Raw genomic sequence first — 26,744 nt, forward strand, 5'->3', positions numbered from 1 at the left:
CACCCTGGTGCCAAGTAGGACAGGCAGGAGAAATGGGATGAAGCCTTACAGCAGGTCACACAAAAGGCTTATACAGCTGCTGGACGTCGCTTGTGTTAAAGGAAAAAAGGGTTGATGGACTTCAGGAGCACTAACAGAGCAGCTACAACCAACCTGCAGCACAGCCTGCACCTGCCACATGCTCAGCTGGCTGCCGTACATGCTGGGGAGAATGGGAAAACGCAGTGGAAGAGGGAATTTGTTACCTAGAATCCAGCAGAAAGCTGCCTCAGTGCTCTGTTCTGGGGCTGGCTGAGCCACGCTGCCCTCCCCCCACTCCCCCACGGTTACCTGAAGCTGCCAAAGCCACGGCTCTGCTGTAGAGTCTGTGCAAACATCTCGTATTTCCTGATGTCATTGTCACTGACAGAGCGTCGAGCAAAGCGCATGGCCTCCTCAAAGTGATCCCTGCGTATCTCAGGAACTGGATCATCCTCCTCCACTTCCTGCAGTGGGACAGAGGGCCCAGGTGAGCAGCATGCCTGAGCTCCACAGCCCGACAGCCACCCACAGCCTCCCTCTAGGCCAGGATGCTCCAATGTCCACCGAAGTAGGGGCTGGAGAAGGACACTGTGGCAGACTGAGTCACAGCTGCAGCAGGGGCCTTCTGAGCAATGCTGACAATGAGGCACCCCAGGAGGGCCTCACCCTCCCACAAGATGAGAACAAAGTGCTCCAGCTCCACACTCTGTGCTGAGAGCCCACTCATCCCCATCCGAGGATTATGGAGAGGAATACATCCCCGCGTCACCCACAGGCAGAGGTGGGCTGCCTGTCTCATGAGCAGGGAAAGCTCAGTGCCCCACTCACCATAGCGGAAGGGTTGGTCTGCCTCTCACGTTCTCGCCTGATCTCACTCTCAATGGACTCACGGATGGCCAGTTTGCAGGCACGCTGGCAAATTTCTGTCAGGTCAGCCCCCGAAAAGCCATTGGTCATCTTAGCTAGGAAATCCAAGTCGACATCCTAGTGGGGGAAAAAAAAACAAAAACAAAAACCAAACAAAAAAACCAAACCACCAAACCAAGAGAGGCCTGTCTTTTACACCTTACACCCTCAGGTGACAAAGAGGTGTCTTTAGATCCCATGGTATCAAGGTGCTGCTTTAATTTTAGTCAATTTTGAAAAGATGAGCTGTTAAGGTTCTTGTTTTTGGGAAAAAAGTTAACCACATACAAAGGCAGGCCGCACTCCCCACACGCACAGCAAGACCCTACGAAGCAGCTGTAAATGATAGAATGGTTTAGGTTGGAAGGGACCTTAAAGATCATCTAGTTCCAACCCCCCTGCCATGGACAGGGACACCTTCCACTAGACCAGGTTGCTCAAAGCCCCATCCAACCTGGCCTTGAACACTTCCAGGGAGGGGGCATCCACAACTTCTCTGGGCAACCTATTCCAGTGTCTCAGCACCCTCACAGTAAAGAATTTATTCCTAATATCTAATCTAAATCTACCCTCTTTCAGTTTAAAACCATTACTCCTTGTCCTATCACTATACTCCCTGAGAAAGAGTTCCTCCCCATCTTTCCTGTAGGCCCCCCCTTTAAGTACTGGAAGGCCACTATAAGGTTTCCCCAGAACCTTCTCTTCTCTAGACTAAACAACCCCAACTCTCTCAGCCTGTCCTCATACGGGAGGTGCTCCAGCCCCCTGGTCATCTTCATGGCCCTCCTCTGGACCCACCCCAACAGGTCCATGTCTGTCTTATGCTGGGGGCCCCAGAGCTGAACACAGTACTCCAGGTGGGGTCTCACGAGAGCAGAGTAGAGGGGGAAAATGCCTCTGCACTGTTCACCCTCAAGAAGAAGCAGGTTGACTTGTGGATTTAGGATATTATTTGCTCAGGTCTCAGCATTAGGAGTCAAATGAAACACTGTCAGACTGGAAATGGAGATGGGGCACAGGCAGACCAAGATGACCAACCTCCTCCTCCTTCCCCTCAACTGAGGGAGTAGTACTGCAACCTCTTTTGAAGCTTTCCTTCCCAACAGCACCTAAAAAGGTAAGCTAGACATAAAATAGCTTGAGCTCTCACTTGACATCTGCTTTTCTCTGATTAACTATCAGTTGCATTATTGCCTGCTCCCCAGGCAAGGGACATAGCTCTTGCCTATCAGAGTTCAGCAACAATTAACTGCAATGGTTCCTCTTCAATTTCCATTTCCCACCCCTGTTTTCTATATTTACTTTTCTTTCAGAGTACAAGAATCTTTTCCATCTTTCCATAACAGGCTTTCTTGTTCCCACACTGTGGGCAGAACTCTACTACGTGATAAAGACCCGCTGTGCTTACACACTAACACCTAGCTTCATTGATACCTAGTCTCAGAGCTCAAGCCTCCCCCTACCTCTTCATTTCCATCCTTCAGAGACTGGAGGTTTCCCAGCTCTGTATCGTGTGGAACAGTCACCAGCCCTCTGCTCTGTCCCCAGCTTGTGAGGAGCACGTGCAGCACACAGCAAACCCAAGTCAGACACAGTTAGGGCGCAGATCCTACCTTGGCAACTGGTGATTTCCTCAGGTTGGCCTTAAGAATAGCAACCCGGGACTTCTCATCAGGCAGGGGGATGTAGATGAGTTGATCCAGGCGGCCGGGACGCAAGATGGCTGGGTCAATGATGTCTGGCCTGTTGGTGGCACCGATGATGAAGACGTTTTTCTTGGTGGACATGCCGTCCATCTCTGTCAGGATCTGGTTGATGACACGGTCTGCAGCACCACCACCATCTCCGATATTCCCACCTCGAGCCTTTGCAATGGAGTCCAGCTCATCAAAGAAGAGCACACAAGGGGCTGCTTGGCGGGCCTGCAAAAAGCAAACGGGAACAATTACTCCACGTTAATACCACCAGGCGAGGAGCATGCCGATTTTACACTAAGCCTACCCTACAATTAAAGCAGCTCAGAGGAATACCAGAGCACTGCTGCTGCAAGGAGAGCTTGGAGGAGCTGCTCCAGAACAGTCTCCTGCCACACAAACCCTCAATTAAATTCTCCTGAACAACAAGCTGTATTTCCCCAAAGCTAGGAGCATTGTGAACCAAGCAGAAGGGTGGTAACTCCAATGCCTAGAGGGAAAGCTAGAGCCAATTTGCCTGGACTAGAACTCTCCCTGCAAGATCTGGGGACATCAATTGGTTATTTAGGCACTCAAGCATCAGTAAGCAAGATATATCAAATGGAAGGGGGAAATCCAATTGCTGTCTTCAGCTACCTAATGGGTAGTTATAGGGAAAAGGGAGCCAGATCCTTCTTTGAGATGCACAGTGAAAGGCTGAAAGACCACAGGCACAAATGGCTGCAAAGAAAATTCCAGTTCGAAATAAGGAAAAAAAAAAAAAAAATTTCTTCACAATGAGAGAGCTCAAACACTAGCACAAGGCCCAGAGAGGTCAGGGATTCTCCATCCTTAGCACACATTCAGAACACGAGGCTCTGAGCAACCCGATTGAATTTCCAAGTTATCTCCCTGCTCTGGACAAACAACTGGACTAGATGGCCTCTGAGGTTCTCTCTCAACCTAAAATTTTTCTCTCTCGCTCTCCTTCCAACTTTGCTCTTTCAGCACCTTCCCTGACCACAGGAGTGAGGATTCCCAAGATAATCCATGCAGATACCTCCTGGGACAGGAGATCACACTATCTATGGGGGAACTGTGTTAAAGGATTTTCAGTCATGGGTTTCTCTAGGTTTGCTTTATTAACAACTCAGAGTTGGGCCACCACCACAGTGAATGGCAAGCTTCCAAAAATTTCTCAGTCTTATATACCTTTTTACCACCCATTATCCCAGTCCAAAGTCTTTGTAATTTTCCAGTTGATCTCGGTTCCCATGTCGTTATCATTCATCATCTTATCTCATCAATTCTCGTGTCCCGGTTCTTCTGAAGTTGGTGGTCGTAGGCAGAAGGTCTTCGGTCACCACAATCACTTATCAAAGATCACCTTTGAATTTCTGAAAATCACTCAGGCTACTCTATTAATTTATCTTGCTCTAAAGTTAATCACTTACTCCCATGTCTTAGGTCTAAGATGTATGATCCTTCTTCTGTTGATTCAGCTTGACTGGGCTTTTAGCCAGCCATGGTGGGGGCTACACGTAGGACAAATAAGCAGCTTATGCATATTGTTTTATAAGCATCTGCATTCTATTAATCACATCTAAAGCAATCTCTAATCATTAGTTATATGTCTGATACGAATAGTCTTAGAAACAATGAGGTTTAAGGCCTAGTTCCCTTTACAAACTGGGCAGTAGGAGTGAGCTCCTTTCTAAGCCATATATATTGCAGGACAAGAATAGAATAGAATAGAATATTTCAGTTGGAAGGGACCTACAATGATCATCTAGTCCAACTGCAGAAGAAGAAGAACCCGTAGCATATTTTTGTAGAAGGTGATGGCTAATGAGGTGTCAAAATAAGTTTTCAGGGATGCAGAGAATATCTATGCCATCCTAATGCCAGCCTCGCTGCTAAGACACTGGGGCATTTATCATCCTGTAACAACAGATACAAATTGCAGCAGGAGAAAACCATTTAAATAGCTATGCTGCCAAAGAGAATTAATTCCCTAACATCAGGAAAGCAGCATCTGCTCTCAGCGCAAGTGGGGAAAACACAACACACACAAACAAGAACCAGGCCAGTAAGACAGGTGCAGTGGAGACAATGTTTTGTGGGTATCTCAGCACAAACATAGCACAAGGAGTAGAAGAAACACTTACCTTGTCAAAGATCTCGCGCACGTTGGCTTCAGACTCGCCAAACCACATGGTGAGCAATTCTGGCCCCTTGATGGAAATGAAGTTTGCCTGGCATTCATTGGCAATGGCTTTGGCCAGAAGTGTCTTACCACAACCGGGTGGCCCATAGAACAGAACCCCTTTTGATGGGGTCATGCCAAATTTGAGGAACTTGTCTGGGTGCTCCACAGGATACTGAAGGAGAACAAAACAAACAAACAAAAACCCCTTGTGATGAGCCAGAACAGGTCTGTACTTTAGAATCACAGAATGGTTTGGGTTGGAAGGGACCTTCAAAGATCATCTTAGTCCAACCTCCCTGCCATGGGCAGGGACATCTTTCACTAGATAGTTTTGTTTCTGCTCCTACCAGAAACACTACCTGAGATTTCTGGTGGGTTAAACACAAGATTCTGCCTGCTTGGTGCCACTGGAGTTTTTAAACGGGCACTGGTTTGAAAAGCACCACAGCTAAATTGTAAAGCTGCCTTAAACAGTCTACTTCCACCTATGAACTAAGTACCAGTTCAGGTAGTTTTCCAGCACACTTAACCCCAGCTTCACTCTGCCCTGCAGAAGCAAAAGGGAACAGCTCATTATCTAACCTATTTGCTTTGCCCTCCAGAGACAGGCAAGATGTCTGATGTGAGCATTTATCCTCCACAACAAGGTCAGAGATAGGTGATGATTTTAATGCCAGAAAATTAGACTAAAAAGTAGATTCTTTTATTCACAGACAGGCTATTTCTACAGTGCCAACTGAAAGCAGGGACATATCAAACCCAAACCACTCCAACACAAGCAGGCACCAGAAGTTTCCACAGATCATTCATGACTTTGTTGCAGCCTCTCCTTTCATAGAAGGCTTCACAATTACTTCTCACCTGTCCCTATGCTAACGCTGATGGAAAGCCCTTCAGAGGCTCTCTGTATAAGAATCTTCATCCACTTTCTGGCATATAAAGCCACCATGTAACAGGAATCTCAGCATTGGTCCCACTGCTGGTCTCCATTTAAGAGAAGCAGAACTGCTGCTGTTTCTGCATGTAGCAAAACACCCACCCAAGATGTCACTGTAGACTCAGCTAAGGAAAGCCTGATACTGCTTCCCACCCAGCACCTTCCTTTCCTTAAGTTCACTAAGATGGAACAGCGTGGTATTTTCAGTCCATTACAACAAAATGCCATAAAACCTCTGCATTTACCCTGTTCACAGCCCAAACAGGAACGTGAAGAGGTTCTGGATTTTATTATTATAATTATTTTTCATGCTGACTAGGCAAAAGTCTGTTGGAAACCCTTACCTGTACAAGTTCCTGGAGTTCTCTCTTTACATCTTCTAGACCACCAATATCTTCCCAGGTAACTTGTGGCACCTCCACCACAGTCTCCCGAAGAGCAGAAGGGTTGCTCTGGCTCAGAGCCCACTATCGTTAGAAGAAACAGCATTATATGAAGTCTAACATGTTATGTTCACACGTTTCAGATAAGCAATTAGACATTGCACCCAAAAGAAAGAGGGGCACTCCTGCATTACCCTGAAGTCATCCATGGTCACAGCCAGCGAGTTCATCACTTCAGCATCAATGGTTTCATCTTCTAGGTCTATGAGATCCATCTTCTTTCTGATAGCCTGAAGAGCAGCTTCTGAGCAAAGAGCAGCCAAGTCAGCACCAACATGGCCATGGGTCTCATTTGCCACCTGAAAGCAGAGCACCGACTATGACTCACAGGGATACAAGCAAGCACTCTGCAAGGGCAATGCATGCTCTGGTCATTCACTCAGAGGTGCAACAAAACTCTGGAAGACAGGAACATCAGTGCTCTGCTGCAAATTCAAGACAAGTGCTATCACATATTTAACAGGCAAAGACACTGCTGTTCCACCTCCTACTTGAGATCAAAGCTGCAACTGGAATTCAGATGGTGTGCAGAAAGATAACCCTGAGGACTGCAGTTCTTCATTCAGGACAGAGATTACAGTAACCATCCAGTATCACCACAATGTTCACCCAGCTCTGTGAATGCTGTTTCAGGCTTGCTTTATTTTTAAAGAGAATGCCACAGCAAACAAACCCAGGAGGACAGTGGCAAGGCACTTCCAGATTGGACTGATATATGTTTGTTTCACTTAGCCATGCCATTCTTCACTAGCGAGTGAGGATTTTTGGTCACTGATAAACTAGTTAGAAGGAAGCCCAGAGATCACACATTCGACCAGTTTCACACTGTCCTAAACAAGTGGAGACAAGCTCTCCTAATAGCACGCTACTCACCTGTTCCAGATCCACATCATCAGCCAGTTTCATATTTTTTGTGTGGATCTGCAGGATCTCCAGGCGCCCGGTGGCATCTGGGATACCGATATCTACCTCTCTGTCAAAACGACCTGGGGAGTACAAAACATATGTTGAGCTGTTGATTCTGCAAACTAAAGGAGCTGCAGTTGCTGCCTTCCTCTGACAGAGGAACATGATGACAAGTCACAAACGCATACAATTTCAGAAAATGCCAGAGCTTTGGGTTTCTCTGCAGCATCTATCAGCACAGTAGCAGAGTCAGATCAGAGAAGGAAGAAAAGCTTTAGCCATTTAGGGAAAGTGAGACTACTGTATTAACTAGAGTTCAAGATTATATAAACACAGAGGATTTCTGTTTTTTTCTGAGCCTCATTTATAGGAAAATACGCTTCTCCTAACCAACACACCATGAGACATTTTTGTTTATTCCTACCTTTGTGTCCTCAGCACAGGAGTCCACAAATACTGGGAGATTTAATTTTTCAGAACTTTCATAGCAGTACCCAAGTGGTAAAAACCATGAACTGCCCCAATATCTGGGGAGGCAGGAAACCTATGTATTACTGCAATATTAACTAAGGTACATACACCTATCATTTTCCTCTAGCCATAGCTGTGCATTCAAATGCCTCACTACACATTTAAGAGGCCGTTTTTTCCTGCAAACTTGACTTTACCAACTGGTCATACAACAGACATTCATTCACGCTGCAAAGTTTCGAAAACCTGAATCTCAGAAACTACCAGACTTCTCATCAATAAAAGAGAAATTGGACAATTCAGAGCCTTCTGCAACCTGAGGTATGAACTACCCCTTAAGCGTTTAGTCCTGAAATAGCCTCACCTAATTGATGAGGTGAAAAAGCACGCTACCCTTTAAGTATTTTGTTATTTCTACAAGTTCTAACCTAATAAAGCACAGAAAATGATACCAAAGGCTGGAAGCCTAGAAATGAATTTCAAACAAGTAGCTGGAGACAAGTCAATAGTTTATGTAACACACAGAAGATGTTTAATATTAATTTCTGCTCAATCTTTCCAAGGCCCCTGAAGCATAGCCCATAACAAAGTATCTGATACACACACACACACAAAAAAGATGGCAAGCATGGTTACCAAATCGCCTGAGTGCTGGGTCAATGCTGTTAGGTCTGTTGGTAGCTGCCATAACAATCACGTGTGCCCTCTGTTTCAGTCCATCCATAAGAGTCAACAGCTGAGACACTATGCGACGTTCCACCTCTCCATGTGTCTATGGAGAGAGAAAGTAATGATTAGACCAAAAGCTCTAAAACACAGCACAGGAGCTAGTACTGCACCAGAGCAGACAGATACAACAGACGTGAGCTGTTAAGAAACATCGTGAACTATATCGGATTCTTCCAATATCCAACTTCTGACGTCCAACTGAATTCAGGCGTTAAATACTGCTTTACCCTGTAGTCAAATGCAGAGATTCACACCAGCTGCTACCAAAAAAAGATGTACTCCTTTATCTTCTACAGGCTTTCTTTACCTTCTCTCTCTTAGGAGCAATGGCATCCAGTTCATCAATGAAGATGATGGCAGGAGCATTCTTCTCTGCTTCTTCAAAGGCTTTCCTCAGGTTGCTCTCAGACTCACCAGCCAGCTTGCTCATGATCTCAGGACCTGAAAAAATAACGGCACTGTGGCACCCAGAAGAGAGGCAGCTAGCCTCAAGGCACGCAGCTGAATTATTTTAGTACAACATTCACATGGGAGTATATATATTTCAAGCCAAAGCAAATACTGTCAACCAAGTTCACTAAATTTGCAGCTGAACAGGCAAGAACAGCATGCAGAATTACTTTCTATCATTATTCTGGTGTTTTCAGTTTATTCTAACAGAATGCAGCACTAGTCAATGAGCTACCTTTAGCTGCCTCTTTCCTTACACTATTTCACACTTGGTAAGCTTCTCTGTAATGTGCCGCCACACACAGTTAATGCCAGTCCTAGCTTGCAAGAGAAGCAATCAAATTATATGGTGATGAATTATCAGGGTAGGGAAGGAAAAAGCTGTAAGATATTGAAGCTGTCTTTAGCTTGCATTACACAGGTATACATTTACCTCTGTAAGATCCTATAAATGAGTTCAAAAAAAACAAACAAAAAAAACCCAAAACAAACAAAAAACCAAGAAAACCAACACCCCAAAGTTCCAAAAGCCCCAAAACCCATCTCCTCTCAAAGAATAAATAAAAAATTAAAGAAAAAAAAAGTGTAAGCACATCAATCCCAGAAGGAAGGGCAGCATTCCCCCAAGATCTCCAGTTGCTGAACACTAGTGCAGGCTCACAGATTTATTCTGTTATTACAGATTTTTCCATCATGCTGATGGGAGCAGTAATAAAGAGAAAAGTATGCTTCTAAGAGATCCAAGAAAAAGAAACCTGACCCTCAGGAGTGCAAAGCTGCTAGCTGACTGAAGTGTGCCAGCTGGTGCAGGCAGGTACTAAGAGTGTTTCATTACAAGTAACTCACCAATTCATACCAGCTCCATCTACAACACTGCCTGCAGCTCCATGCTTGGGACTAGCAGACAGAGAACACATCACTAATTCTGACAATGTTATTTTTATTACACAATAGAAGTACAAGTATCTAAAGAAACGTCTGGCTCATTAGCACGCAGTGACACCTTCCACACACTTAGAAAGTATATGACAAGGGTGACATGGTTAAAAACAGTCCATTTACATCTGATATCTTGAGATACAAAGCAAGTCACTTCCCTACCACTGCTCACTGCTATGCTGTGCTATACACTCCTTTGCTTTCATTTTCATGGGTCTAAGTGATTGAAATCAGAAAAGAAAAGCAGCACTCCTTAAGTACAAATTGTACAGTTATTCCAGCACTGACTGTAAAATGGACAGAAAAACAGTGAGGAAAATTCAGAATCTGGTCCTTACTGGACATAAACTAGTATCCATCTCAACTGCTACAGGTAAAGAGTGATCAATAGGAAGTTCTGTCACTTGTAGCTAAGTCCCAAGGTACTCATTATAGCTTTCAGGACAGTTCCTCCCAATTAATGTTATGTGAAACAGAACAGGTCTTGTGCTTTACTTGAGGGGAAAAAAGAAATCCACAGCAGACCAGCTTCTTTTCTGAATGGGACACGCTGGCAGCAACAGAAACAAGTGTCCTGCACCCACATACATAGAATAATCTCACCACTCCCAGCTCTGCCCTCACCAACATAAATGAACACTCAGCCAGACAGACTCCAAGTCCCTGCATCGCAAAGCTGTCCTTCCAACCAGCCTGCTACAAAACAATCAAGCTTAAGGGAAGTGCCACTACAGACGCTTCCACACAAACAGCCTCTAAGTGTCCCCAGAGGCACACTTCAAAGAGGTAAGGAAGGATGTCAGGGAGACAATGTGGCTCTATAAGCCCTATTAATACTATTCATTATCATGATATGGATGAATGAGTACACAGCAGATCTGGGGCCAAAGCAGCCACAAAACTTACCATTGATCAGGAAGAAGAAAGCCCCTGTTTCATTGGCCACCGCTCGGGCAATCAGTGTTTTACCAGTGCCAGGAGGACCATACAGCAGGATCCCACGTGGAGGCTGAGTACAAAGGCAAGGGACTTAGGTGGTAAGCTAGTATCTGAATGCCTAAGTAGCTTCACAGTGAAGCTGTAAGCATTTGATAAAGCCAGTCTGAAATTGCGATGCAAACTCACGCAACAGCTGCCATCCCAGCATTGCTATCAACACCCTTACTACTTTGCATGACACACAAACAAAAACCTTGCCAGTAACTGACAGTGCTGATTCAAAGCATCCCTCTGCTTTGCAAGTTGCCAGTACTTTAATCTGTGTCCAAAACTTGTAAGGAAATACTGTCCTAACACCAGCATTAAAAAAAAAACAAACCCAAAACAAATTACTTACTCCCCTCCCAACACCTCATAAACCTCCAACATCAAGAGTCATCTGCAAGGGCAAGCCCATTCATCCACCTGGTGCACACAAGGACTTACCTTCACCCCTATGGCCTTGAAGAGCGCAGGGTGTCGGAGGGGAAGTTCCACCATCTCTTTGATTTGAGCCAGCTGCTTCCGGCAGCCACCAATGTCATCATAGCCCACTTCATTCAGTGACTCTTCTTCATCCTACCCGGAAGGAAATACATCAAACATTTGAGTGAAAACAATAGTACAACAATCCCTCCCGGTCTACAGAACCCAAGGAATCCAGGTTTTTGCTCGTTGCCATTTCTTTGCTGTCTCGAGATTCTCACTTTCAAGTCTTCCTGGTGTCTTCTACAATTGTTTCTTAGCTCTCTCTTCCCAGACATGCAAAGGGAAATGCCTGCATGTACCTAGACCTCACTGAAGCCCACCCTCTTGAATGACAGCCTCTGCTGCCAGGACCCCTACAGACTCTAGCGTAAAACAAGTTGCGTGACCCTCTGATGTGGCTAACGAAGATAACAATAGACAATAAAGCTCAGTATAAAATATAATATTTCTAACTACTTGACATACCATAGCTACCATACAGTTCTCTGACAGTGTTTTCTTTTGGGATTGACTCAAATTAACAGAGAATGTTAAGATCCAAGTGTGCAGATAAGACCAACTGTAACCAACTCTTTCGGTATAGCTCTACAGCATCCATTCATTTGGCTGTCCAAATCTCTACTGGCCTTAGTTATCTGTAACATTAGGCCACACTAAAATAATAAAATAACACAGCCTGGAATCTCAGAGGGGCTCAGTCCAAGCCCCACAAACAGGAACTACTGCTTCAAGCAGGTTGCTCAGGGTCTGGCCCTATCAAGCACTGAAGGTCTCCAGGTCTGGAGATTCGTGCCCTCTTCAGGCCTTGCTCCAGGGTTTGGGGAAACCTTTTTCCTAATATCCATTGGTAATTACCCTTGATCCAGCTTGTACCATTGCCTCTAGTCCTGTCCCTGTGCGCAGCTCTTGAAAGAGCCTGGTTATCCACCCCTTCCCATCAGGCAGTTGCCAGTAAGCCTACCTCTTTGCCTTCCCTTCTCCATGCTGCATCAACCCACTCTCCCAGCTGTTCCTCATTCATTCTGACCTCCAGCTCCTCATCATTTTGGTGGCCTTTGCTGAACTTGCTCCTATCTGTCTCTACTGTGTCCTGAATAGCCCAAACTAGACTCATCCAGTGCCCAGACATAGTCTCACAAGTGTCAAATAGAAGTGAACTTTTCAGAAGGCAGCTAACTACAAACCAGCACTCACTCTGATTTGCAAGTAGTAAAAAGGCACCTACTTTATGAAGTATACCACCTTAGCTCATTTCTCTGAGATTTCCTACTCTGTAACGGTAAGGTGGCCAAGACCTGACAGACAATCTACTCAGGCTGCCTCAAGCTTGGGACGCTCAAGGCTAGATACCTTAAGGGACTGGGGAAAAAAACCAAACCACCTAATAAAAACAAAAAACAAAAAACAAACAAACACACACCAAACAAACAAAAAACCCCAACCATTTAGAGATTTCAAATTTCTCACTGAAAAAGCACTAATTGCTTTCTTTTCACATGGCATGAAATTTAGCAACATCATAAGCCCTCCCTGCTATGGATCAAGGGAACTTTGGAATTAAAAGATGCATCCAAGTCCAGCACGAGATACCTGGAAGCAGATGCAAAACCAGCTGCTGCCGAAGTATGGCATTTCATCAGCACACCTAAGCACTGGTGCTATCTCAGCATCTGAGGAAGGATACTGGAAGCACATTTCTCTGACTACCTTCAGCAGCAGCTCATCTCCTGAAACCAGAGGTTTTAATCATTACATTCAATACACAAAATGCCAAAACAGGAACTGCAAACACTGCTGCTCTCAAGGACTGTCACTGAAACAGATTTCGGACAGAGGGGATTCAGTAGAAACGCATGGCAGGATTCTGCTCACCTCTCGTTTGATGGGCTCTCCTTCACAATGGATCACTGTGTCCGGAGCCACTATGCAGTAAGGACTTGGATCTGTCTCCACCACTTTGAACTCCACTGCACGCATCCCTCCACGCACCAAGAAGATGTCACCTGCAAAACCCCACATTTCAGCAGCCTGCTGCAACAGATGTCTGCAAAATGTCAACCCTTGTACTACCAGCAGCCCCAGAAGACAAGTTGGTTACAAAGGCATATACTGCTGGCATTTTTAACACTGTTCTGCATTTTAAACTCAAGAGCTGCATGTACACTGTAACTACCCAAGCACCATTTAGATCTGTAGCAGTTGAAGTTCTCAAATTTCATCCAGAAACAAACAGCAAACAAAACCAGCAAACAATAGAAAAGAATACTCTGCCTAAATACAAAACACAAAGGCAAGGAATCACATTTCTTTTCCATTCAGTTTCAATTTAACATTTCTAAAACAGGCAAAAAACCCCCAACTTAATAAAAATTCATTTTGAGTTATTATAACTAGTTGTTACTAGTTATAACTGGTTGTTTCCAGAAGCAGAATAATACTGCACTATGACTCCTGGCTAAACTGGGCTACAGAAGCTGGATAACTTCAACTTGTGTTTATACTGTATTAGGATCTATTTGTTCCAGCAGAAGTGCTACTAGCACAACTCTAAAAGTATATTTGTTTTTTATGCACTCTCCCAGTTATTAAGTTACTTTGAAAAAGTGAATTTAGTCAGGGTGCCAGCTAGTATATCCAACCAATTGATTACTATGCAGGCAACTCCCCAATCTCACTCTACAGATGTCAGTCTAATGCTTCGTGGAGATCTGTGCAAGCTTCTAGAAATTCTCTTTATTCAGTCGCAGGACTAGCTCACACTCGCTGCCATCAGGACTTCAATAACAGGTGCTATTACCTTTCCTGATGGGTCTGTATGCTTCCAGGAAGTATGGCTTGAGATAGACCTCAAACAGATTCCCCGTGATCCCTTCTACCGTGTCATCAATTGGCAGCACATGGATACGTTTGCCGTATTTCACATCTGGGCAAGGCTGGATGCTGCAACAGAAGAAAACTCCAGTTAGCCTGGAATCCTGGACTTACACCCCAGTCTGGAAAAGGCAGTGATGTCCCTTCCCAGGCCAGTACAAGTGCCAGAAAGGACCCTCCAAAGCCCTGGTGAGACTTCCCACCTGCATAAGAATGCTGACAAGGCAAAAATCATGCCCATCAGAGCGCTAGTCTTCACAACACGATTTCCTTCTCTCAGCTGGGAAGTTTCATACTTTCTTCCTACCCCTTGCTCTTCTGTAGCCCCCCTTGCCATCCCCAAGGCACATTCACAAGTTACTAATGCAGCCTAAAGACCTGCGAGAGTCATGAGCTAACTTATGTTTCAACAAGGAGCTACTGCTGAACCAACTATGAGGGAAAGGGAGCTGGGGGAAACTCTTTGTTCCTTCCTTCCTCTCTCTCTCTCATAACAGCTCCTGTTGCTGATGACCCTGATTCTGAGCAAAGGCTCTCACAATACCAACCAGGGGTAGCCAGGTGTCTATCAATCCCCCTTTGTGGAGATTGACATTTAGGTTAAAGTCTGAAGACCCCTTCCCCCTTTTTAAATAAACATTTCAGCTATTATTTTTACAGTGTAGGCCAACTGTAGCAACACCTCAGAGTATCAACCTGTGGCAGAGAGGCAGAAAGCTCAAACTGGCTCTGCCAGCTAAGAAAAGCCTATGTGGAACTGCAGCTGAACACGTGACTTTTCATACGTTACTTTGTTCAAGACTCTTAATAGATTCTTTTAGCACATGCTTTACAGAGAGGATATAGCAGAAGGGTAAAGGAAAAGACAGACTGCCCCAGAAGGAAAACAGCTGACAGACTACAAGCAGGAAGCAATTAGCGCATGAATCTGGATTTTGGCAGAAACCAGGCCACAGAAAGTAACTGGTTTGGGTTTGCATGGCAGGGTTTTGGTAGTGGGGGAGGGGACTACAGGGGAGGCTCCTGTGAGAAGCTGCTAGAAGCTTCCCCGGCTCTTGGGTCGGACCCGCCTCTGGCCAAGGCCGACCCAATCAGCGATGGTGGTAGCACCTCTGGGATAACATATTTAAGAAGGGGAACCTGCAGTGAGTGAGGAGAGTGGAATGTGAGAAACACCTATGCAGACACCAAGGTCAGTGAAGAAGGAGGGGGAGGAGGTGCGCCAGAGGAGGTGATGCCCTGCAGCCCATGGAGGTGAACAGTGGAGCAGATGCCCACCTGCAGCCTGTGGAGGAGCCCACGCTAGAGCAGTTGGATGCCCCCGAAGATGGCTGTGTGACTCCATGGGAAAGCCCGCACTGGAGCAGTCTGTGACTGAAGGACTGCAGCCCACGGAAATGACCCACGTTGGAGCAGTTCGTGAAGGACTGCAGCCCATGGGAAGGATCCATGCCGGAGAAGTTCGTGGAGAACTGTCTCCCATGGGAGGGACCCCACGCTGGAGCAGGGGAAGAGTGAAGAGTCCTCCCCCTGAGGAGGAAGGAGCAGCAGAGACAATGTGTGACAAACTGACTGCAACCCCCATTCCCCATCCCCCTGCACCACTGAAGAGGAGGAGGTAGAGAAAATCGGGAGTGGAGCTGAGCCCGGGAAGGAGGGAGGGGTGGGGGGAAGGCGTTCTAAGGTTTGGTTTTACTTCTCATTATTCTTGTTTTGATTTGATTGGTAGTAAATTAAATTGATTTTGTTTTTTCCCCAAGTTGAATCTGTTTTTTGCCCGTGACCATAATTGGTAAGTGATCCCTCCCTGTCCTTGTCTCGACCCATGAGCTTTTCTTTATATTTTCTCCACCGGGGAGGAGTGAGCGAGCAGCATTGTGGTGCTTTGTTGCCAGCTGGGCTTAAACCACAACAGTAACACAATAAGTACTTAAAGATCAGCAAGAAAAACTTTGAGGGCAAGAAGTGTGAAAATTCTCTGACCCTTGCAACAAAGCTAAGACAATCAGTAACACATCTGGAAGGCTGAGAACCACTACAGACACAGTCCCAGCAGAGAAGGGGAGAGCACAGGCTGAACTGTCACACTAGAAATTACTCCAACAGTAACCTCACATCAGGTTAAAGTAAGGATTAACCTTCATTTTAAATCCACAGACTGGCTCAAAGCACTGTTCTGTTCTAACTACAGTCGTGTTTAAAACTTACATTTTCTAGTGGTAGAGAGATGGGTGGAACAAACTCATTCCTCTCCTCTACAAAGTTCATATGAAATACATTTTACATTTAAAGATTATTCCAGATATCACCCCAGGAAGTCTAGTGTCAGAAACCAGGCTCAAAATTTTCCCAGAACATGCACAATATTCCAGATTAGGAAGATACTCAGGAGGAAGAGCTGTCAGCCCTCACATATTTAAGCCTGCAAATTAGCATTTTTATGTTTAAGAAATGCTCACGTTTTTTTCCCCCACTCCCATTATAGAATGGAACCTGCCTCCTGTAAGCCAAGATATATACTTCAGTGCTTTCCCACTACCTTCTGCAAGCATTGCACAAAATTCCTGCAACAGTGTTAAAGCATTCCTAATTTTAAAATTATTTTATAACAAAAATTGGAATATAAACAACCTTCGAGGATTTTTAATCTTGCTATTTGACTGCTTCATGGTTTTGTCACTCATTTCTAGCAAGTTTTAACTTCTGTTTGTCATAGGGCAGCTCAGTGCTTGAGCTAACCATACTATGAGATCAATTACAATGTTGCTTATTGCTTTCCACAGTTAACTTTGTGGACATTAAAAATTTAGATGGGAAAAACTTGTGAATTCATCTGACAATGTAAATTTGATAAGAAGACTGTGACAAAAGTTGGGCAATTGAACTACTTAATTTAATGACAGGACCTGGGCTCATGAAGGTCCTGAAGAGACTTCAAGAATCTTTAGCATAATTTTTTAGTATTAATCTGAATATGCATACAGCCAGAAACACATGCAAAAGTAAACCCAGATCCCTGATGTAAGACACACACACACTTGAAAACATTTCTGTGATCTCCTCTGGAAGACATAAGAGTACTTCCTGCAGACCCTATCTCTGCTACAGTCTAAATCAATTCAGAGCCAGCACACAAATTATTTAGGCAACCCAGGGATATGCAACAGTTAGCAAACTAGTCCTCACCTGATCACGTCACCCAGGCGCACTCTCAGGTTGTTGCGAACAACCCTATTCATGCGAATCTTCTCATCTGAGCAGGTATCATCTGACAGAACAATGCAGACCGCTTCTCTCCTCTTCTTTCCTTTTAACAGGACAGTGTCTCCTCTGAACAGTTGCAATTCATCCATTTTTGCCTGTAAACAATAATAGCATTAGAACAAGCTTTTGACAAAAAAAGAATTCAAGCCTTTGAAGGAGAGTTACTTGGCTTTGGAGAATTACATCTTGGAAGCGATATACTAGATCTACAAAGACAGAGGCTCCTACTACACCAGTTAAGAGCTAATCCTGAAGCCAGACTAAGGGCACAAGCTCAAATGAATCCTAAAAGTTGAGAATCAAAATATATTTTATCATGGAAGAGTGTTAGAAAACAAGACAACCCACCTCCCTCACTTGTAACTGCTGCAGCTTCTGACACAAATACTTAAGATTCATGTTGCAAAGTTACATTTCAAGTTAATAGACAGCAACAGCTTGCATATTACCAGATTAAATGCTTTGCTTTTATAGATGACACACCTGGGACAGTGACACAACGCTGTTGTCTTCATTGATGGCTTCATCAACAATTAACCGATTGGGCCTGTTCTTCTGCTTCAGAATAGCAGTCGATAAGTCATCCGCTTTAGAACTGGCAAAGAAAACAGAAGTTAACGAGTCCAAGTGATATTGCTTCCCCCTTTCCATCCACCCCACTGTTTTGTTCTCCATTTTATACAGGTTTCTTTGTTGTCTTGTCTTTTAGAAACTATACGTGTTTGTAAGACAAAGGAGAATATAATTCCTAGGCATCAGTTTCAGGAGTTCAAAGCAGAATGTTTTCTGTCATTAAATATAACTACTTTACCAGCCTCAAATGGAAATAGCTATGAAGCTATCTATGAAAAGAAGTGATCAGTGAGATGTTGCTGACTGTAAGATGTTTTGCCTACAAGAATTAGTCAGACTCATCTGAAATCACATGTAACCACTGCCACCAAAACAAAAGTTCAAGTCTCTTTGGTGTCAAATCCCAGATAAACAGGGGAATTAAAGGACAATGCTGCAGCTCCCCTGACAGGAACAGTTGTAAGAGTTTAGCCTGTTGAGGACTATTAGTTAAATCTAGCAAGCCAGTAGAAATATTCAAGTGCTCATGAAAAATATGGTTTTCATTTTATTTTAAGGATATAAGCACCTTTCCATAATACCTTCACAGGAGTCACTGCAACTCTAGCCTACAATGCCACAAGAAATACGACAGGTAATTTTTTTGCCTTGACAAAAAAGAGCACATCAAACAGCAAGGAAATGGAAGAAAGGCAGGGAAGAGGCAAAAAAGGTTGTTTTACAACTGTACTGGTTTAGGCTGGGATAGAGTTAATTGTCTTCCTAGTAGCTGGTATAGTGTTATGTTTTGGGTTCAGTATGAAAAGAATGTTGATAACACTGATGTTTTCAGTTGTTGCTAAGTAGTGTTTAGACTAATGTCAAGGATTTTTTAGCTCCTCATACCCAGCCAGCAAGAAGGCTGGAGGGGCACAAGAAGTTGGGAGGGGACACAGCCAGGGCAGCTGACCCAAAGTGGCCAACAGGGTATTCCATACCATGTGACATCACATCTAGTATATAAACTGGGGGGAGTGGGACCGGGGGGATCGCTGCTCAGGGACTAACCGAGCATTGGTTGGCAGGTGGTAAGCAGTTGCACTGTGCATCACTTCTTTTGTATATTCCAATCCTTTCATTATTATTGTTGTCATCTTATTATTGTTATTATTATCATTATTAGTTTCTTCTTTTCTGTTCTCTTAAACTGTTCTTATCTCAACCCATGAGTTTTACTTTTCTTCCAATTCTCTCCCCCATCCCACTGGGCAGGGGGGAAGTGAGAGAGCGGCTGCGTGGTGCTTAGTTGCTGGCTGGGGTTAAACCACAACAATCCTTTTTGGCGCCCAACATGGGGCACGAAGGGTTGAGATAACGACAAACCTGACCAGAGCATGTTAAAATTAATTTGTTACAAGCATTCATTATATTGGTCTAATAGTTGCTGGTCACAATGTTGATTTATTGGCTCTTAGAGTTGTGGTGCTCATTTTTAGGGTTCTGTTATGTATCACCTCACTTGCTGTATGTAGTCCCTCTTCTGCTGCTTATCATCCATGGGAGGTGGATTAAGGTTTTCGCTTTGATGTATCATGTAATACTGGCTTATGGTATGATAAAATTATCGGTCATGGGACTAATCCGGTATTTGCACTCAGCATTGTCATCACCTCTATACTTCGGGAACCATCTGTGGGAAACTATTAATAATTACACCATTTACCTTTCCTCCTCAGAAAGCCAATCTATGGGCGAGATGCCTTTCCTCCCCTTTCCCTTCTCTTCCAGTCTAATTCAAGCGGCATTTGAAAATTTTGAAAAATTTCAATACCCTTGGAATGTCGAAACCAGCATGGTCCTATTGCTAGGTATTAGCATGCTCCTGAATGTGGTTCAGGCCTTGTTTAAGGTTAAACAACTATTTAAAGAAGATCACCCAGAGATCTGCCCCAAGGCTGGATAATTATGAGTGGCAGGGTGTGTGGGGTAGTATGGGCAAGTACCTAGAACAGTGGGCACCTCCAATGTTTTGGAAATTCACCCCTGAACAAGTGCAGAATCCTGAAAAACTAGTAGAACATTTGGAAAAAGTATGCTGTCACCCCAACAATTCCAGGGAGATGCAAATTACTGCAACGTGCTGGGGCCTGGCCCATGCATATCAAGCCCTGTTCAACACTATTCAGTAGCCTCAATGAGAAGAGAAGGTCTCTGGATCTAACAACAAAGCAACAGACACTGCGGCCATTCCAACCCCAGTGACAGGCACTGCAGCTAAACCAGAGAATCAACCCACACCAGTATCGGTTGCCCCCATACACAAGAAGAAATATAGCAAAAGGAAAAAAAAAAAAAAAAAAAAATCACTTCACTTAGCAAAGGATGAAGATGAACCAGGGTCATCATGGGAACAGGAGGAAGAGGCAGAACCAGAGGTAATCACCTGATCCCTATCCTTGAGTGAGCTGCGGAATATGTGAAAAGATTTTGGCCATCATCCAGGTGAGCACATTATTATCACTTGGCTGCTCCGATGCTGGGACAATGGGGCTAGTAGCCTGGAATTAGAAGGTAGGGAAGCCAAGCAGCTGGGATCACTTTCCAGCGAAGGGGACATTGACAAGGCAATTGGAAAAGGGACACAAGCCATCAGCCTCTGGAGGTGACTCTTGCCAAGCATGAAGGAAAGGTACCCCTTTAAGGAAGATGTTATATGTCAATCAAGCAAGTGGACAACCATGGAAAGAGGTATCCAATATCTGAGGGAATTAACTGTGCTAGAGACAATTCATTATGACTCGGACAATGCACAATTACCCAAAGATCCAGACGAAGTCCAATGCACACAACCCATGTGGCAGAAGTTTGTACGGAGTGCACCATCGTCCTATGCCAACTCACTGGCAACACTGACCTGGAAAGATGAAGAGGCACCGACAGTGGATGAAGTGGCTCGCCAACTCCAACAATACGAAGAAAATCTCTCCTCCTCCCTACAAGCCTGCATTTCGGCTGTGGAGAAGCTGTCCGAGGATTTCCAGCAATTCAAAGAGGATATGTCCTACTCCCCACCTGTGAGGACCAATGTCTCAGCTATTAGGAGTGAGCGTTTCTCTGCCCAAGAGAGAGAATATAGAAGGTACACACCGCGAGGTGCCCTGTGGTTTTACCTATGTGACCACAAAGAGGACATGAGGAAACAGGATGGAAAACCTCCCTCGGTCCTAGATGCATGGGTACGTGAGCTGCGAGGAAAAACCACCACAAAAGGGGATTCTACCAGGAAAAATGCTGCTCCAGTTTCCAAACAGAGTAGAAGGGCTGATCTTATTTCTGATCCTCTTGAAGGGACTTCTGAGCCAATTTTACGAGAAGTGAATACTGGATACTCTGACCAGAATTAGAGGGGCCCTGCCTCCAGCCAGGTGGAGGAAAGGGATAACCGGGTCTATTGGACTGTGTGGATTCGATGGCCTGGCACATTAGACCCACAGGAGTACAAGGCTCTAGTAGACACCGGTGCACAGTGTACTCTAATGCCATCAAGTTATAAAGGGGCAGAACCCATTTGTATTTCTGGTGTGACAGGGGGATCCCAAGAGTTAACTGTGTTGGAAGCTGAATTAAGCGTAACTGGGAATGAATGGCAGAAACACCACATTGTGACTGGTCCAGAGGCTCCGTGCATCCTTGGCATAGACTATCTCAGGAGAGGGTATTTTAAGGACCCAAAGGGGTATCGATGGGCTTTTGGTATACCTGCCTTGGAGACGGAGGGAATTGAACAGCTGTCTACCCTGCCTGGTCTCTCTCAAGACCCTTCGGTTGTGGGGTTGCTGAGGGTTGAAGAACAACAGGTGCCAATTGCTACCACAATGATGCACTGGCGGCAATATCACACCAACCGAGACTCCCTGATTCCCATCCACAAGTTGATTCGCCAACTGGAGAGCCAAGGAGTGATCAGCAAAACTTGCTCACCCTTTAATAGTCCCATATGGCCAGTGCGAAAGTCTAATGGGGAGTGGAGACTAACAGTTGACTATCATGGCCTGAATGAAGTCACACTGCCACTGAGCGCTGCTGTGCCGGATATGTTAGAACTTCAATACAAACTGGAGTCAAAGGCAGCCAAGTGGCACGCCACAATTGACATTGCTAATGTGTTTTTCTCAATCCCTCTGGCAGCAGAGTGCCAGTCACAGTTTGCTTTCGCTTGGAGGGGCATCCAGCACACCTGGAATTGACTGCCCCAGGGGTGGAAACACAGCCCCCCCATTTGCCATGGACTGATCCAAACTGCAGTGGAACAGGGTGAAGTTCCAGAACACCTGCAGTACATTGATGACATCATTGTATGGGGTGACACAGAAGTCGTCTTCAAGAAAGGGAAGAAAATAATTGAAATCCTTCTGAAAGCCAGTTTTGCCATAAAAAAAAGTAAGGTCAAGGGACCTGCACAGGAGATCCAGTTTTTAGGAATAAAATGGCAAGATGGACGTTGTCAGATCCCAGTGGACGTGATTAACAAAATACCAGCTATGTCTCCACCAACTAATAAAAAGGAAACACAGGCTTTTTTAGGTGTTGTGGGCTTTTGGAGATGCATATTCCAAATTACAGTCTGATTGTAAGTCCTCTCTATCAAGATACCCGGAAGAAGAAAGATTTTAAATGTGGCCCTGAGCAACAACAAGCCTTTGCACAAATTAAACGGGAAATTGTTCATGCAGTAGCCCTTGGACCAGTCAGGGCAGGACAAGATGTTAAAAGTGTGCTCTACACTGCAGCTGGGGAGAATGGCCCTACCTGGAGCCTCTGGCAGAAAGCACCTGGGGAGACCTGAGGCCGACCCCTGGGGTTTTGGAGTCGGGGATATCGAGGATCCAAGGCTCGCTATACTCCAACTAAAAAAGAGATGAAGGAGTTTGAGCTGCCTCAGAAGTGGTTGGTACTGAAACACAGCTCCTCTTAGCACCCCGACTGCCAGTGCTGGGCTGGATGTTCAAAGGGAGGGTCTCTTCTACACATCAGGCAACTGATGCCACATGGAGTAAGTGGGCCACACTGATCACACAACAAGCTCACATAGGAAACCCCAGTCGTCCAGGAATTGTGGAAGTGATCATGGACTGGCCAGAAGGGAAAGATTTTGGAATGTCGCCAGAGGAGGAGGTGACACGGGCTGAAGAGGCCCCACTGTATAATAAACTGCCAGAAAATGAGAGGCAATATGCCCTGTTCACTGATGGGTCCTGTCGCATTGTGGGAAAGCATCAGAGGTGGAAGGCTGCTGTATGGAGTCCTACACGACAAGTCGCAGAAACTGCTGAAGGAGAAGGTGAATCGAGTCAGTTTGCAGAAGTGAAAGCCATCCAGCTAGCGTTAGACATTGCTGAAAGAGAAAAGTGGCCAGTGCTCTATCTCTATACTGATTCATGGATGGTGGCAAATGCCCTATGGGGGTGGCTACAGCAATGGAAGCAGAGCAACTGGCAGCACAGAGGCAAACCCATCTGGGCTGCCGCACTGTGGCAAGATATTGAGTCCCAGCTAGAGAATCGGTTGTAAAACTATGTCACATAGATGCTCATGTACCCAAGAGTCAGGCCACTGAAGAACATCAAAACAGCCAACAGGTGGATCAGGCTGCCAAGATTGAAGTGTCTCAGGTGGACCTGGACTGGCAACATAAGGGTGAGCTATTTATGGCTCAGTGGGCCCATGATACCTCAGGCCATCAGGGAAGAGATGCAACATATAGATGGGCTCGTGATCGAGGGGTGGACTTGACCATGGACACTATCGCACAGGTTATCCATGAATGTGAAACCTGTGCTGCAATTAAGCAAGCCAAGCGGCTAAAATCCCTGTCGTACGAAGGGCGATGGCTGAAATATAAATATGGGGAGGCCTGGCAGATTGACTATATCACACTCCCACAAACTCGCCAAGGCAAGCGCCATGCGCTTACAATGGTGGAAGCAACCACTGGATGGCTGGAAACATATCCCATGCCACTGCCTGGAACCCTATCCTGGGCCTTGAAAAGCAAGTCTTATATGGTGACACATCACCCCAGAAAGAATTGAGTCAGACAACGGGACTCACTTCCAAAACAACCTCATAGACACCTGGGCCAAAGAGCATGGCATTGAGTGGGTGTATCATATCCCCTATCATGCACCAGCCTCTGGGAAAATGGAACAAAACAACGGACTGTTAAAGACTACATTGAGAGCAATGGGGGGTGGGACCTTCAAACATTGGGATACACATTTAGCAAAAGCCACCTGGTTAGTCAACATCAGAGGATCTGCCAATCAGGGTGGCCCTGCCCAGTCAGAATTTTTACATACTGTAGAAGGGGATAAAGTTCCTGTAGTGCACATGAAGAGTATGTTAGGGAAGACAGTCTGGGTTACTCCTGCCTCTATGCAAAGGCAAACCCATTCGTGGGATTGCTTTTGCTCAAGGACCTGGGTGCACTTGGTGGGTGATGCGAAAAGATGGGGAAGTCCGATGTGTGCCTCAAGGGGATTTGATTTTAGGTGAGAATAGCCAATGAATTAAACTGTATGATGTTAGTTGCTATATAACCCTGCCACTGTATGTTATCATTACTATAATTGTTATGTGCTATATCCGTAGTACTATAGTAAGAATCACTTAGATCAAGCAAGAAAGAACTGTGATAAAACTGAGCAAAGCGCAGTAGTGATGGGACCAGAACTGACTCCAGCATGCAACAATCCAACGGTGCACACCATCCTCCTGCTGCATCCAATGTCACCTGCTTGTCACACCACACTGAAGCCCAATCCTGCTCTACCGACTGAGAGGACTTTGGACCATCCCTCCTGCCCAGAAAGACTGGTATGACAGATGGAGCCCAAAGTCAGGGACTAAATGAACTCAACAAACATTTTATAAACATGACCCATAAACTAAAGGAATGATATATATGTATACATGTATACACACACAGATATCTCTATATATATCTCTCAAAGGACGGAAAAGGTGATGATGATTGATTGGGATGTAACAGAAAGTATGGGAACTGAGCATGACATAAATGGTATAGAATAAGGGGTAGATACTGTGCTGGTTTCAGCTGGGATAGAGTTAATTTTCTTTCTAGTAGCTGGTATAGTGTTATATCTTGGATTCAGTATGAGAAGAATGTTGATAGCAACAACTGAAAACATCAGTGTGTTAAGTAGTGTTTAGACTAAGTCAAGGATTTTTCAGCTTCTCATGCCCAGCCAGCAAGAAGGCTGGAGGGGCACAAGAAGTTGGGAGGGGACACAGCCAGGACAGCTGACCCAAAATAGCCAACGGGGTATTCCATACCATGTGATGTCCCATCTAGTATAGGAACTGGGGGGAGGGGGGCTGGGGGGAATTGCTAACAGGGCATCAATCGGCAGGTGGTGAGCAATGCCATTGTGCATCACTTGTTTTGTATATTCCAATTCTTTTATTATTATTATTGTTGTCATTTTATTATTGTTATTATTATCATTATTATTTTCTTCCTTTCTGTTCTATTAAACTGTTCTTATCTCAACCCACGAGTTTTACTTTCTCCACCCCCCCCCCCCCCCACTTCTCTCCCCCATCCCACTGGGTGTGGGGGGGAAGTGAGAGAGCAGCTAGGTGGTGCTTAGTTGGTGGCTGGGGTTAAACCACAACAACAGCAACTTACATCATTGTTTTTCTATGTGTCAGAGCTCCCCTTGCTCAGCTTGTGATAATGCCCAGAGGCTATGCATTGTGGTGGACATTATGAAGAGTGAGAGCAGAAAGTAATTACTGATTCTTCTGAAAATGACTACCAATCTCTGAAGCTCCAGATAAAGTAGGTAACCAAGTTGTTCCTGCAAGTCTGTGCTAAATATACAATGAAAAGTCACCAATTCAATGATTCCAGTTTCAGTAACGAAAGTGAAAACAATCATGCCTTCTACATGCTGGTGTACCTTTTTATCAATACCCTCATGAACCTGCTTCCTAGATAAAACCTGTCAGCAGTTTCTTACTTCTCTGAACCTGAACATCCATGTTACAGACTGAACTACTTTCCCCAGGTAAGTATTAAAAAAAAAAAAAAATCCGTAAAACTTTTTATCCATTGAAGCAAATGAGTGAAATTTTCAATGATTGCAGCCACTTACTGGAACAGCATGACAACCAAGCAGTGAGTTCATACTCACACTCAAGTTGTCAAGTTCTCAAATACTGTTTCAGATAGGTATGCACATGAAAACGAGAATCTCTTCAGAAACCACACTCTATTAGCTCTTGCAATGCTACTCTGTGCTAAAGCTCAATTCAGCAAGATAGCTACCAACAGCATTGACCCAAAAATTGCAACTAAAAATTAACTGTTTTCCAGTTGCAGAGTAACTTTTGTTGATTCCTATGTGGTGAGAACAACTTTGCAAAAGTAGAAGTTTCTTTTTAAAGACACTGTTCACCTTGTTCAGACTCAAAATATGCCTTTGAGACCACCATTTCTATCACAAGCTCTACCATGGACACTAAATTCTTAGCACACCTTGCTGGAACTGACTTAGTATGACCAAGTCGGCCCAAATTGCAGGAGTTGCAAAAGAAAAGAAGAAGATAAGCCACAGACACTAAAGGGACTGAAAGTGCCTCTGGTGAGGCCAACAAGTCACTTAAAAGTATTCTTCGATTTGGGAAATTATCTTTAGGTTCTATTTTTACTCCTCTCAAGGTGCAATGATGTGGCTTGCACGCATGGGCTGGGAGCTGAGACCAGTATTACTCAACTAATTTTTGAGGAGCACAAAAGATGACCATCAGCCTGGAACTGAAAACAGAGTGAGGCAAGGCACCGGAGATGAAAATATAGCCGATTGCCTCAGCTGCCACAG

General features: G+C 44.8%; 1 protein-coding gene across 2 annotated transcripts in view; it reads right to left on the minus strand.

The window, feature by feature from the left end:
- Nucleotides 1–26,744, minus strand: part of LOC128136166 (transitional endoplasmic reticulum ATPase) — a 28,582-nt gene that overhangs the window by 1,036 nt on the left and 802 nt on the right. Inside the window, exons 1-16 of one of the 2 annotated variants that reach the window (XM_052775338.1) lie at nucleotides 23,437–23,490; nucleotides 17,770–17,881; nucleotides 17,209–17,381; nucleotides 13,949–14,091; nucleotides 13,024–13,154; nucleotides 11,110–11,241; nucleotides 10,591–10,693; nucleotides 8,603–8,736; nucleotides 8,203–8,338; nucleotides 7,063–7,175; nucleotides 6,324–6,488; nucleotides 6,091–6,213; nucleotides 4,769–4,981; nucleotides 2,541–2,849; nucleotides 850–1,005; nucleotides 331–485 (exon numbers count right to left, since the gene is read on the minus strand). In XM_052775338.1, the coding sequence (XP_052631298.1) occupies nucleotides 331–485; nucleotides 850–1,005; nucleotides 2,541–2,849; nucleotides 4,769–4,981; nucleotides 6,091–6,213; nucleotides 6,324–6,488; nucleotides 7,063–7,175; nucleotides 8,203–8,338; nucleotides 8,603–8,736; nucleotides 10,591–10,693; nucleotides 11,110–11,241; nucleotides 13,024–13,154; nucleotides 13,949–14,091; nucleotides 17,209–17,381; nucleotides 17,770–17,881; nucleotides 23,437–23,462 (2,324 nt within the window). In that variant the 5' untranslated portion in view covers nucleotides 23,463–23,490. Of the gene's footprint in view, nucleotides 1–330; nucleotides 486–849; nucleotides 1,006–2,540; nucleotides 2,850–4,768; nucleotides 4,982–6,090; nucleotides 6,214–6,323; nucleotides 6,489–7,062; nucleotides 7,176–8,202; nucleotides 8,339–8,602; nucleotides 8,737–10,590; nucleotides 10,694–11,109; nucleotides 11,242–13,023; nucleotides 13,155–13,948; nucleotides 14,092–17,208; nucleotides 17,382–17,769; nucleotides 17,882–23,436; nucleotides 23,491–26,744 lie in introns of those variants that run through there. The other variant, XM_052775340.1, reaches the window with a different exon arrangement.

This window comes from Harpia harpyja, chromosome W, assembly GCF_026419915.1.
Source record: "Harpia harpyja isolate bHarHar1 chromosome W, bHarHar1 primary haplotype, whole genome shotgun sequence".
Classification (NCBI taxonomy): domain Eukaryota; kingdom Metazoa; phylum Chordata; class Aves; order Accipitriformes; family Accipitridae; genus Harpia; species Harpia harpyja.